Genomic DNA, 14,133 nt, shown 5'->3' with positions numbered 1-14,133 from the left:
TTCCCGGCTTTCCTGGCTGCAGATCAATGAGCATCAGCTTCCCCATGGAATGGTCCCGGCACCAAACCTGTCCGAGTTCCCGGAGCGTTCGGACAACGCTCCCAGGGACAGGCTGGGATTGTCGGGGTGTCTGTGCAGAGCAGGAGTTGGACTCGATAATCTCCGTCCTTCCAAATCAGCATATTCTGATAATTGCCCGCTGGCCAAACATTAATAGGAGGCGCTTGGCAACTCCAAAAAGATCAGAATAAACCACCTTATTCTATTCCAACCCACCACGTAAGTGCACTATGAAGAGGCACTTGGAAAGCCCTGTTCGCTCAGCGCTGTGCCCAGCGCCTGCCCGGGCCGTGCCCGGCGCTGCCCGCGGCCGTGCCCGGCGCTCCCGCGACACCGGCGCGTCCCCGCCCCGCGGAGCCGGGGCCGGGCCCGGGGCGGGGCGGCGCGGCCGGGCCGGGCAGGAAGATGGCGAACGTGCAGCTGGAGTTCCAGGCCAGCGCGGGCGAGGCGGACCCGCAGAGCCGCCCGCTGCTCGTGCTGGGGCAGCTGCACAACCTGCACCGCCTGCCCTGGGCGCAGCTGCGGGAGAAGCTGCAGCCGCGGGTCACCGAGGAGGTGAGGCCGCGCCGCGGGTCCGCGCCCCCTCAGAGCCCGGCGGCGCCCGCGGGGCTCCCGCGCCGCGTGTCCGCCCGGCCCAGCGGCCTCGCGGTGCGGCGGCCGCCCCGGCCCGCGGGGGCTGCGCGGCCCCGGCCCCGAGCGCCGCCGTGCCCCGGGGACCCCCCCGGGCCGGGCCGGCCCGAGCCTGTTGCTGCGGCGGGGCCGCCCGGGCAGCCGCTCCCGCAGCCCTTGTGCCCACCCCGGCGGGGGAAAGGCGCTTTGCCCTCCTTGAGGGGACGGGGGGGCGGCTGCAGTGAGCGCTGAGAGCCCCCTCCCCGCCCGCAGCCACTGCGGTGGGAGCTGCGGACCTGTTTGTTTAGTGGTGGTGATGGCTTGTGGTAGAATGATAAACGTTTTGCATTGCGGCTTTTAGGTCGCTAGGTGTTTGGCAGGGGTTTTTATACAGGGCTCCCCAGTGTCTTAAGGCAATATTTACCCTTCTTGGTTTTATTTGTTTTTAATTAAATTGCTATGTGAAACAATAATTCGGAGCTAGTAAATCATTCCTCGTATTTATCACTAGGAAAACTGTCTCAAGTTAAGAAAGCTCTGAACCAGCCTGTGCACTAAACCGTGTGGTTTTAGATTGTAATTCATATGGCTTAAAGGAGATGCTTGTAATGGAAAGTACGTTTATATTTTCCGGTTAATGAACAGGTTTGTCAAATTTCCTGTTTCTTTTCACTCCAGAGGTTGTTGTGCACAATTTCTTTGTTTCCAACACCTAAACCCCTGTCACTAAAAACTGCCTAAATACAGCAGGAGTGAGGTGGGAAGGGAAGTCTGGCACAGTCCTTTGTCTTTAAATCCTTCTTTTCTCCCCAGATCTGGCAGTCTGCTCTGAGCACGCTGAATCCCAACCCCACGGACAGCTGCCCGCTGTACCTGAACTATGCCACGGTGGCCGCGCTGCCGTCCAGGGTCAGCCGGCACAACAGCCCGTCCGCGGCGCAGTTCATCACCCGCCTGGTCAGGAACTGCCTGCCAGGGGGGGTCAACAGATGCATTGTTGTAAGTGGCTCTTGAAACGTTGCTGTGGATGAAATGTCCAGCGAGTGTTTTCTCGACTTTTCCGGGTTGTAGCTGTCTCCAAGGAGACTGGAGGTGGACAAGTTTGACTGATATAATTACTCTGACATGAGTGGTTTTGCACTGGCATGTAGGCAAGACCTGACTGTAATGGCTTGTGCATGCTCGAGCACATTAGAAGGAGGAAATTAAGGCTGGATTCGTATGGAACATCTTCAACCAGGAATGCCCATGCAAAATGAACTATTAGTGGCTTTTTCCAGACTAGGATTTGGGATGTCAGCACATGCTTCAGGAGACTGATGTAGCCTGAGTGGAGGGTGTTATGTCTGTATCACAGAACCCATGAGAGGTGCCCTGCTTGTGTTGTTCAGTGAGTTTTAAAAGTCTTGATGCAAATAATGCTCCAGTGTGAGTCCTTTGCAGCACTAGCTCTTAGACTTCTTTGGTCATCTTCTATATAAGCCTGATGAATTTATTTGTTTCTTTGGGTTCTCCAGTTAATATCAGATTTGTGGGTTGTTGGAGAAGACTCACACAGTCAGTGCCAGTGAAAAAATGTAATAGTACTCTTCACTTGGAAAACTTATTTGCAAGAGTAATAACTGAATTTTTAGCCTTTGAAAATGTTTAACTAAAACTGCTTTCCATTGGTAATTTCTGTAATGAACTTCAGAAAAATAATCTACCTGCTAACAAACTTCTGGGTTAATACTAGCCACATTCTCATACAATTTCTGCCTTCACATTCTGGTAAAATTTCTGTCTTCGTTACGTTTGTTTTGAGCACACGTTGGTGATTCCTGTGCCTTTTTTGGTCCTGATCTGTAGGCTAACCTGTGTTAATTGCACTGGTATAATTGCAACGGTCCAGCTCCCTTATAAGGATGAACTAATTGCAGCAGTGTAATTCATTTACGGGAAATGAACCCCAGTTCACTGGGGTGCTTTCACACTGCCTCTCTGTCCACTCAAAACACGATGAATGAGCTTGTCTTGGGCAATGTTATTTCCCACCCAGCTCCTTTTTTCCCCCCTCTTCCCCAGTAATACCCCAGGTAACAGATCTTTGAGTGCAGCCTTCCACAGGGGTGTTGTGTGACGTGTTTTGGTGCTGGCTGCTGTTCCAGATGGTGTGTGAGCGCTCCGAAGTCTTCGCCTCCGCCTGTGCCCTGGCCAGGGCCTTCCCCCTGTTCACACATCGCTCCAGCGCCTCCAGACGCACAGAGAAGAAAACTGTGACTGTGGAATTCTTCCTGGTTGGCCAAAACAACGGACCAATGGAAGTGGCAACACTTAAAGTAAGATTCTGGGGGTTTTCTGTCATCTTTTCCTTCAGTTTGTCCTTGAGACAAATGCATCTATCTCAAGCTGCCTCTGGAATAGTTGTTGTATAATTATCTTAGCTCAGGGTTCCTTGGAGTTGATCAGTTCACAGCATCTGTGAGTAGAAATGCCAAACATATTATTGCAGCAGACGCTGAGAATGTTATTCAGAATTTAGATTTCAGGGGTGGAAAACACCAACCAAACAGCACAAAGAAAATGTCTCCTCTCACGTGTATCACAGATGCAAACTCTGGTTTTAGCCTTCAGTATTACACTGCTTTTGGTGTGTGGGCTTCTCACTTTTTTCTACCCAGGCAAAAGCTGTGTGTGACTGTGCAGGTGAATATCACAGTGAAGTCACTAAAAGTCACTTAACAGGGATCACATATGGCCTCTGCTATTTCTGTCCGATGTATACCTCTTTGGCTGAGTTCTTCTGGCAGAAGTGTGGCCAGAAACAAGACCCTCAGAAACAAAACAGCTTGGAGATGAGCTGTACATGACAGTGAAATATGTCCAAGTCATCTTTCAGTGGCAGAAAATCAAAGACTGTTTCCCTTGTTTGACTGTTGCAGAGAGGAAACTCCACATCAGATAACTGTTGGCATGCCAGGTCATTCCTCTTCAAGATCCATCGACTTAAAAGCTATCCCAAGATTTGCAGTTAATCTGTTAGGGAACTCCCTGTTCAGTGCTCCAGGTTTTGTGCTTTAGTACAGATGGATACTTCCTTAACTGATCAGTCAGTGAGGTTACAGAAATCCCTTAAAAGTTTTGGCAATGAATTTGACAAAAGATACAGTGTTGCTGCATTTGAAATTCACAGAATTACAGCTTTAGGTGTCTTTTCCTCTGTGCTTGTTCCCTACTCCATGAACTGATTTGGCCTCAGAAAATGGTGCCAGCCCAGTTTTCAGCAAAGTGGCAAAGACAGGCGTGCTGAGAGTACAACTCTTGATCACTCCATTTTTCCATGCCCCAAATCAGAAAAAGCATAGCTGGTGTCAAAAATAGTTGCTTCAGATAGGTAGATTCCAAACCACTTGGGTTATTTTTAACTTAAAAACAAAGCTGCAATTATTTCTACCTCCCGTTTTTCCCCTTGATGTCGATGCCAAAAATATTGCTGGCATCCTCTTAGCTGAGTCTGCACCCCTTAAATTCAACCAGCACCAGACAGCTAATGCAGAGCATGGAAGAGGCATGTGGTAGGACATTTTTATCTAAACCTCTCCCTTGACATGTTGTATTTTACACCTACTGCATTGTACAGGGTATTTTATGGTGAGGACTAGCAGGGATTGTCAGAGCTTTACAAGGCACTTCTTAAAGGCTCCCATTACCCAGGTTCTCTGGAGCACTCTGGAAACACAAACACAGGCACAGCTTATTTCTGGAAGTCGTGCTGCTCCCCTGGGGCTTGGCCTTGGGGTTACAGCACCTCCTTTTACCTGTATGGCCCTAACAGGGAATCACTCCAGACAGAGCTTGGCTCCTGAGGAGGTCCTTACCCCTTTAGGGACAGTAAAGCAATCAGAAGTAATTGCAGGGAATTGGGCACCTTTCCAAAGCAAGCCAAGGTTTAGGAGTGTGATGGGATACAAATGTAGGCTGCTCTGGCCAAGCCAAACTTCAGATACCTCAGCATGAGTGAGTGAGTGTGCAACACCTCAGATTCCTGTGAAACCCATCTTGACTCACCCCTGTGCTGTGTGTGGTCCTCAGTGTAGTGTGGCTACTGGAAAGCTTGCACAAAGTTTCCTTCCCCCAGGTCTTACAGCTTCAAGTTGTTAGTTCACAGGAGTTAAAAGTTGAAGCTTGGTGTCTGGTGTCTTCATGGTCCTTCTTTTGCCAGGGGGATCCTTCTGTAAGGAAACAGCCTTGGCTGCTTGACCATTTTGATTCTGTCCACTCTTGCTTAGATAAGTTTTTGCTCAGTCCAGGGGAGGGTCAGTCCATTTTGCCACAGAAATCAGGGAACAGTGCATGTTTTACACAAACATGAAATATTCCAGTTTCCCCATGGGCCTGCCATATAGAACATCTCACAGCAGTAATCTTTATTTCCCTCAGCCACTCTGCCTGCCCTGTACAAACTCTGCAGTTTCCCATGTTGCAGATTACACAATCTCTGCAGGTTTCCAACCCCAGCAGCCCATAAACTCATTGTGACTTCCTGAACTAGCTGCCTCTTATCTTTCTTTCCTCCACCTCACATGGCCTTCTTGATGTCCCTTTGGTCATGGAGAAGGATACTAATTTTGCAACGCCAGTTTGCTCAGTAAAAGAATACCATTGCTTAGAAATTAAAGCACATAGAAAAATAAGCTGGACACGTACAAAAAACAATGGTTAGCTTGGCTGACGTTGTTTGACTGTGCCTGTGGTTGTGGCAGTTAAGCCACAGTTAAGCCATTAAGCACACATTAACGTGCTCCAGAGGAACCACACATCTGGTGTTGGCTGCAGAGGGATAAATGCAAAGCTGTGCCAAAGGCCAGCCCCTTTCAGGTGTCCTGCCTTGTGTTTGCAGTGCCTGGCCAGTGCCACTGAAGGGGTCCGGCTGGCCGCGCGCATTGTGGACACCCCGTGCAACGAGATGAACACTGACAACTTCCTGGAGGTTGGTGATGCACCTGATGAGTGACAATTGCTAATTGGAAGTCTAGATTGCAGTAATCAAGCCCAAGTGTTGCTGTCTCTCAGTGCAAGCTGTGTGTCAGCAGTGGGAAGAAAATCCAACCAGGGGTGCTCAGGCTCTTCCTTTGGCCTTTCATGTTTCATAGAACTGTGCAGGGTTGGAAGGAGGCAGAGTTTACAGCTTGGAGTAGGGCACTGGGAAGCTGAAAAAATGAGCTCTTCATTTGGTCATGGCACTGGGTTCTTGTCTTAAACCTGATGGTGACCAGAGTTACTGAAATCATGGGACAGCTAACATATTTCCAAATGAGCTTTATCATAAAGATTGGAAAGCTGTTGAAAATGAAATCATTCCTGTCCTGTTACATCATGATCCAATAGAGTGAACAGTTGTCTTTTACCTCAGAAGATTTCTTTTACTGATAAGGTCAAATTTATATTTCATGCCATAGTAAGTCAAGGATGTGTCAGTGGAATTAGGCCATTGGAAAAGCAGCACTACTCCCAAAATTGTGAATGTTTGTATGTGTATGCATGCAAAATCACAAAATCACAAAAACCCTTTAACTGGGATTTGTGTGGAAAAGCACGAATGTGTCCTGATGATTGACTGACAAAGTCCTTTTTTCTGAATTATTAAGGAAATCAAAAAAGTTGGCAAGGATCTTGGGATTACTCCTACCATTATCCGAGATGAGGAGCTGAAAGAGAGAGGCTTTGGAGGTACATCTTGTTGAGTATTACACTTTTTTTCTTAGCAGATGACTGGAATGTTTTGCCATTGTGATGTTTCATTTACACATTTTTTAAACTGTTCTGTTGTCCATAGTATTCCAAGAAAATACCCACAGGGGCTCCCTGCAGTCTTTCTTCCCCACAGGTTTAATTCTCTGTTTTCCAGGTATCTATGGAGTTGGAAAGGCAGCTCTGCATCCTCCAGCCCTGGCAGTTCTCAGCCACACTCCAGATGGTGCCACACAGACCATTGCCTGGGTGGGCAAAGGTATTGTGTATGACACTGGAGGACTCAGCATCAAGGGAAAGGTACAGAAACACTTGTTCTGCTGCTGCCTTTGCTTACACTGTTATTTTCTGATGGAAGCAGTTCACATAATGTCTGTAGGAAACAAAAGTACCTTTTTATTGAGTTAAATGCTTGCTCTATTGTCATCCATATGGACACAAACTATCAGGGGAGAAGACCAAATGGGATTCAAGGACCACTGCAGAGCAACTCAGTAGCAACATGATATTTTGCCCTTTAAATATTGCCTGCTGAAAGGCAGAAAGTAGGAAGAAAGATGTTTAATTTCTGGTTTCAAAGATAGAAGCAAAACCCATTGGAGTTGGCCTCAGTGTGAAACTTATAAACAACCTTTTTCTTTTTACTTTCCTAACAGTTTAGCAACCCAGTTTTGGTATTTTTCAGTTCCAAGACCAGATCCACCAATAAGCAGAGGCACATGTTCCTTGTTTCTGTTGTTGACAGCTGAGCACTGTCAAAATCAGTCTCAGAAGCATCAGAAACACTGGTTCTAGTAGGCATTACTGTGAAATTCTCTTTCAAAGACAAAAAAAAAAAATCTGTGGTTCTGTTTAAACAGACTACTATGCCTGGAATGAAGCGAGACTGTGGTGGAGCAGCTGCTATTTTGGGTGCCTTCAAAGCCACTGTAAAGCAAGTAAGTAAAATGTGTTAATTGATATCATGTATCCCAGCACTGCCAAGGAGCTTGGATATATTCCCAGAGACAGAGGCCTGTCTAATCCTGAAGTTCTGACCTGCCACTGCTCTTAGTGAGCTTGAGCCACTCTGCTCTTTCTGCTATTCCAGGAAAATATTTCACATCTTTACTAGGATCTTGAGAATTGTGAGAAATTCCTTGAGTGCTGATTTTTTTTAAAGGTCTTCCTTAAATGTCAGAGTTTGTTCTGTGGACTGAGTGGTTTCCAGTTCCTTGAATCAGATCTATACTTGAGGTATCCAGTGCTGATTTTGTTTAAGCTGTGGGATTTGGGGCAGCTGTTGTCACCTTAGCAAAGAAGGGGATGAGTGACTCTGGGATATGAAGTCTTTCTACATTCCAAATCTTGTGCCAGGTCTAATATTAACCTAGTGTGTAAATAGCAGCTCTAGTGTCATCAGGAGCTGCTTGTTGCTTTGCATCCGTGGTCAGAAAGTAGTGGGGGAGCTGAGAAGAAGCCAGGTATTGAAATATGAAGAATTACAAATACTCCTATTGCACTTTAACAATGCAAACTGGGGAAAAGTGGCTGCTGCCAATAAAACTCTGCCCTCTCCACAAATCCAGTGACTGAGTCTTGCTGACAGAGCACCTATTGCCTCCAAGGAGTATCCAAAAAATATTTACTGCTGCAGATTAATGCATAGATCTGATGGATGCTTTGTCCAGGGGCTGATCAGTGCCAAATTCCCATTTCTCAATAGTCTAGTTCTGTGCCTTGGTCCTAACAGCATGTTTGATGTGGAAAGATTGTAAACTTCACAGTTATCTGCTGAGAATTAAAATTGGAAACAGATTTGTGAGCTGCATCTCAGGCAGGATAACTACCTATCTCAGGCAGCATAACTAAATCCTTCAGAAAGTTATGTCAGATGTCTGCAAGGGACAAGAGCTGGAATGTAGAGCTTTGGGATAGCCATGGATGGGGGACATGGTTTCAGTGGTTCAGTCCTTATTTCCAGGGTAGTTTTGTGTGTGATTGCCTGCACTGAGAGAAGTTCCATCCACAGTCACAGTAGATGTGAGCACAAGTGATCTCTCAGTTCATACACAATTACTGCAACAGTGAGTAAACTGCCAGTGATGTGTTTGGACAAACTGAGCCTGGAGAAATCTTTACATGTAAAAACAAAAGAATTCACTCACTGCTTAATTTTACAGTCTGGTGTGAGAAGACCTGTAAATTACATCCCTGAAGAAAATGTGTTCAGAGAGGCAGTGGAAAGAATCTGTTGTTACTGTTTCAAGTCTTTTTTTAAAATGCTTTCAAGAATAAAAGAAAGGGGGAAGAGGTTTCACTGAGCTATGCTTTGTCGCAGAGACTGAAGTGGGAAATGTGTGTTGGATAGAAAGCTCAGTGGGAAGAGGGGCAGAGGTTATTTTCCATCTTCATAAATATCTGCCTGCCTGCTGTTCAACAGTTACACAACATGGTTTTAAAAGGCTTTGGATGGCAAAATTAAACAAGTGATTTTTCCTAGAAAGATGCATTTTCTCCATTGTGAGCTTTCCAAAACAAGGGAGAAAAGAAAAACACTGACTTAAATTTTTGATTTCTTTATTGTTAACATGATCCTGCATGTTAGCATAGTGAATCCTGCTTTTGAAGAGCTGCAGGCAGAATGAGCTTCAGGAGAAGGCAACTGATACTGGAAATAGATTTTCACTTTTTGACAGTAGATTAACAACATTGGAGGAGAAAAATGCAGTGCAGTGCAGTGAGACTCGGTGAAAAGCTGGGCCATGGAGGGAAGGTCCATCTCCAGCAATGCTGTTTGCCCACCAGCTGGGCTAGAAACTGGGATTACTTTCTGGCTTCTAAATGCTGCCTGTAACTTTGAAGGGTTTTGATTGGTGCCTTTGCCCTTTAGACTTCAGAATATGAGCTGATTCAGCAAGCCCAGATTTCTTCAGCCACAGTTATGAAGAGATTAAGAGCCAGGTTTTCCCCCACAATTTGATGGTATTAAGGTTAACTAGTTAAGGAGGAACAATGTTTTCATTTGTTAAATGCTGCTGACTCCCTGTCTGTTCCTAGAATCCCTCCACACAATACAACTGCTGTATAAATAACAGAATCATCATCCATTTTAAAATACCATCCATAACCACATAAGCACTTGACTTTATACCAAAATTAAAACATTATGAGATAAACCAGAAGAGAGAAGGCTAAGGGAAAAAAAAAAAAAAACAAACCACCACAACAAAACAGGTTAAAAATGCTCTGTGCCTCCCAGCAAGAATGGCACATTTTAAAAAACCCAACTAACGCCCACTCACCTGTCCAAAACCCCCACCAGATTTCCTTTGAAAATTGTAGCATTGCTGTCAAGGAGTCTCACTCCCTCACTGATTTCAGTCCCAATAAATCAGCTTGATTTATCTTGAATCAAAAGCCATTTCTCCTCTCTGGTTCTTACAGGGGTTTAAGGACAATCTTCATGCTGTTTTTTGTCTGGCTGAGAATGCAGTGGGACCACGTGCAACAAGACCTGATGACATTCATGTTCTTTACTCTGGAAAGTAAGAGTGTATCTATCCCTTTCCCATAAACAGAACAAACATCATTTTTCTGTTATTCTGAGTCATGCAGATTGTGAAGCTGTCCCTAAATCAGCTTCCCTAAATATTGATAATTGCATTTCAGACACCCATAGTAGTGAGTTTTAAGTGTGCTTAGATTTTCCTGTGGGGTATGTAAATGTACATCAAAATACATGGGTATCATGAGCTGCCCTTCCCTTAAAGCACTCAGAATTTAGGTGGTTTTTGTAGTAGAACCAGTTTTCTGTGTCCATCTGCAGCTGCACTATGTGGCAAAGCAGCAAAGACAGGCCACCAATGGATCAGAATCTCTTTTAAGAGCAGATGTTACTTCTTTGGCAGTAATTTGTAGAATCCCAGCATCACACAGGCTCAACAAGTAGAGCCTGCCACAAGGGCAGCGCTATCATTTCCCTTTTCCTTGTGTGCTCTGTCTGGATGCTTGCAGCTGGGGAATAGCAGCCCTACAGACTTGCAGAGTCAAATAAGAGAAGCACATGAGGTTCTCTCTGAAGTATTTTGGTCCAGGCAGGTGAGTCCTGACTTCTAGCCTGGAGCAGTCCAGTCTGACATGCCCTCTGTTCCTCCCAGAACTGTAGAAATCAATAACACTGATGCAGAAGGTCGCCTGATCCTGGCTGATGGAGTTGCTTATGCCTGCAAAGACCTTGGAGCTGATATCATTCTGGATATGGCCACTCTTACTGGAGCTCAGGTGCAACACTTTACATTTATAACTCAGCTTCTTTTCTGTTCTTTATGCAACTTTTTTGCTTTTGCATACTTAAATTAAATGTGGTGTTCCAATGGCATCAGCAGCTGATACAAGCAGGCCAGTACTCTAGGTTTGCAGTTCAGTTTATAATTACCAGAACGGATTTGTTAATAGTGATCAGGATTTTTTTGTCCATGAAATGGCTTCCATTTCATGTACCACAGAATGGTACAAGGGTACAAAATTAACACCATTATTTTCTAGCACCTGTTCCTGTTTTATACAAGGTTATATTGATGAGCAGTGGTGGAAGGTGACTTCTTCCTGATTTTGTCCTTTACCTCGCCAGGGAATTGCTACAGGAAAATACCATGCTGCTGTCCTTACTAATAATGAAGAGTGGGAAAAGGCTTGTGTTAAAGCTGGCAGGAACTGTGGAGACCTGGTCCATCCTCTGGTGTACTGCCCTGAGCTCCACTTCAGTGAATTTACCTCTGCTGTAGCTGATATGAAGAACTCTGTAGCAGTAAGATTTCTTCTTTCTTTTAAACTTTTCTATTACATATAAATATGTGTTTTCTAGACAATGAGCTGGCCTGCTGAAAGCTCTTCATGGGGGCACCTTTTAGAAATGGCCTATATTGTCCTGGTCTTCAGGGTCTTTCACCTGGGGCTCTGCAGGCTGTCTTCATTGTCAGTTTTAAACAGGGTGACCTGCTGCAAAGGTGTCTTTGGGCTGCTTGCCTTTTAAACATGGCCCTAAATGAATGCTGAATTCCTGGATGGAGATCTTTTAGGATATCAAGATGGGCATTCCTCAGCTCATACATCACCAGCAGAGAAAGTAGCTGGCAGCGCAGAAACCAGGAAACTGAGGACAGAGGCCTTGGAATTGCTGCAGGTGCTTTTGCTGCATTTGAGAGTGCCAGTGTGCAGCAAGGTTCCAAAAACACTGCAGAAAGGGGTGTGGGCAGAAGAGGAATTGAGCAGGGCCACACTGCTGCTAGGGACTAAGTCAAGGATTTGCAGTAAAGTTGGTTTGTAAGACTCTTCTAGGCCATTCGTTAAGCTTTGAACGAGATTTGTGTATCTGTCTTTCCTCTAGGCAGAATGAACCACTTACATTTTCTCTGCTTATGAGACCAACTCTGTTTTTATTGCTCCCACAGGACCGAGACAACACCCCCAGCTCCTGTGCTGGGCTCTTCATTGCCTCCCACATCGGCTTTGACTGGCCAGGGGTGTGGGTGCACATCGACATCGCTGCTCCCGTGCACGCCGTGAGTGTCCCTCCCCTGCCCGGCACACACCTGGGGAAGCTCACCTGCTGCTGCCTGCAGGAGCTCTGGGTTGGCTCCATCCAGTTCAGAGGGACAGAAATAGGTGGAGAAGGGTCCTTTAGAACAGCACTGACTCGTCCCTGTTGTGATTTTTTTGGTTTCTTCTCGGTTCATATTTTTCATTTTGGTTTTAAAATATTCTAGCAGCCACTTCAATCAGTGACATCTTCATCATTGTGAGCATTGACAACTTGCCTGGTCTCTGTTCATGGCAATAATCCCAGCCTTCCATTTTCAACCATGTTGTTTTAAGATGATTGACCAGAATTGATCATTCTTCCAAAAATATGTTCCCTTTGGTGGAACTTGTGTATATTCTTTTTTTTTTCCTAAAAACCAAGCCAATTCACTCCACTTGCTTCTTTTTTTTTTTTTTAAACCCAGTTTATTCAGCTCATATTCCAAATCCGTGCTCAGGCTGGGTGGGAGATCCCCTGCCCTGAACAATGCTGGCCTCTCTCCACCCACAAGTCAGTGGGAGCTCTGTTCTCATGTGTTTAATCCAGCTGGGACGGATTCCAGTGGTGGTGAGGATACAGCAGCACAGAGCAGGGGTTGGCTGTGGCTTCTGACCACCACAGCTCTCGTTGGATCAGCAGCCAAATTAAAACTAATCCAGATCCTCCAAGTGTGAACTGTGTGGTTTTGGTTTTGTTCTAGGGTGAACGAGCTACTGGCTATGGCGTGGCTTTGTTGCTGTCCCTGTTTGGAGGGGCCTCTGAAGACCCTTTGCTAAACCTGGTGTCCCCCCTGGGCTGCAATGGGGACTCTCCCCCTGAAGAGATGGAGAGGGACTCCAAGAGACGGCGCCTGGTCTGACACAGCCTCAGCCCTGAGTTACCTCACTTTGCACTGATCTGTTCTCAAGCAATGAAATGTCACATGGCAGAAATTTCCTTTTTTTTTTTTTATTATCATGATAAGATTTATTATTTGTTTCTGATAAAAACAGCCTGATGTATTGTTTAATTTGTTTTTTTTTTTTTAAATTATTGGTGCACACAGTTGCTGAACAATATCAGTGGTGCAGAGTCCAGGCTCAACTAACTGTATCAGGAAGAGGCCCCATCCTCCTCTGAGCTCCTCACAAAACCTAACTAAGTGCATTAATGCATGAGAAGCTCTCTCTAGTCTGAAGAAGCAACTGCAGCTATTGCTTACAAAGCCTTCTGAATTACTTATTATGTGTGAGGTTTTATCAGACATTTCTGCAGGCCTCACTACATCTCAGAACACAGGACAAGGAGAAAAACTGTAGACTGGGCTTATTCAGAGACAGTTTAGCTTAGCAGCAAAGGAGATGTAATGAGAAAAGGCCTATAGGTGCTGTTTCTGCATGTTTTAATGTTCTTCTGACCAGTAAAATCAGCAAGAAGGGTTCAGAACATATCTCTGTGTAATTGTTTCACGTACAAATTGCAGAATGTATTCATGTTAAATGAGGAAAACAGTAGAGGGACTGTGATTGAGTAAAATCAGTTTACAAAGCAGAGTGGCTTCTTGCCACTTAATAAATTTATAATTATTAAAGAAGCTTACATATCCCATGTGATGTTTTGTGGTGTTATTTACATTTCTGAGAACACTGAGTGCTCCAAAACTTTGTGTACAACATCATTGCCCTGCTCACATTCCTTTTCCCAGCACTCAGACAGAGCTGAGAGAGGAGCAGCTTGCAGCAAGTGCTTTGGGGCGGTCCTGCAGAACTTTCTGATTCACTTCATTTGATTCAGCAGCAGTCAGGGTGCTCAGTGTGAGTTTCTGTCCCAGCCACAGGGAGCTCCCAGGCACTGGTTTGGCTGGGACACCTACAGGAAGTGACTGGTCCCAGCTGATGTCATGGCAGTGACAGGGCTGGGAACACAGAGACCAAGTCCCTGTCCTGGGGCTCCAGCATCAGCCTTTGGAAGCATTTCCTGGCTCCAGCAGCACCAGTGGTGAGAAATCCCCCCCCAGCACCCCCTTGGCTGCTCTGCAGATCAAGTCAAGCTGAGCTGTCCCTTTCCCTGTTGAGGGCATCTCTGGAGAACTGGTGTTGGTTTTAGCTGGAGTTCCAACACTGAGGGACTCCAAGAGTCTTTTTGATTAAAGACTTCTTGGAAAGCTTAATGCAGAAGGGAGAAGGAAGGTG

At 45.7% G+C, this 14,133-nt stretch overlaps 1 protein-coding gene across 1 annotated transcript; it reads left to right on the top strand.

Annotated features, from left to right (window-relative positions):
• The first annotated feature begins 449 nt into the window (after window positions 1–449).
• On the top strand, window positions 450–13,549 carry NPEPL1 (aminopeptidase like 1). The gene is made up of 12 exons (XM_053958893.1): window positions 450–615; window positions 1,483–1,668; window positions 2,817–2,987; window positions 5,549–5,638; window positions 6,297–6,378; window positions 6,557–6,699; window positions 7,260–7,337; window positions 9,826–9,926; window positions 10,539–10,662; window positions 11,012–11,188; window positions 11,832–11,942; window positions 12,663–13,549. The coding sequence occupies exons 1-12, from the start codon at window positions 466–468 to the stop codon at window positions 12,819–12,821; spliced, it is 1,572 nt and encodes a 523-aa protein (XP_053814868.1). The 5' UTR covers window positions 450–465; the 3' UTR covers window positions 12,822–13,549.
• Window positions 13,550–14,133: the final 584 nt, after the last annotated feature.

This window comes from Vidua chalybeata, chromosome 17, assembly GCF_026979565.1.
Source record: "Vidua chalybeata isolate OUT-0048 chromosome 17, bVidCha1 merged haplotype, whole genome shotgun sequence".
NCBI classification, from domain to species: Eukaryota; Metazoa; Chordata; class Aves; order Passeriformes; family Viduidae; genus Vidua; species Vidua chalybeata.
The sequence above is the reverse complement of the archived record's forward strand: the minus strand, read 5'-3'. Positions and strand labels throughout refer to the sequence as shown.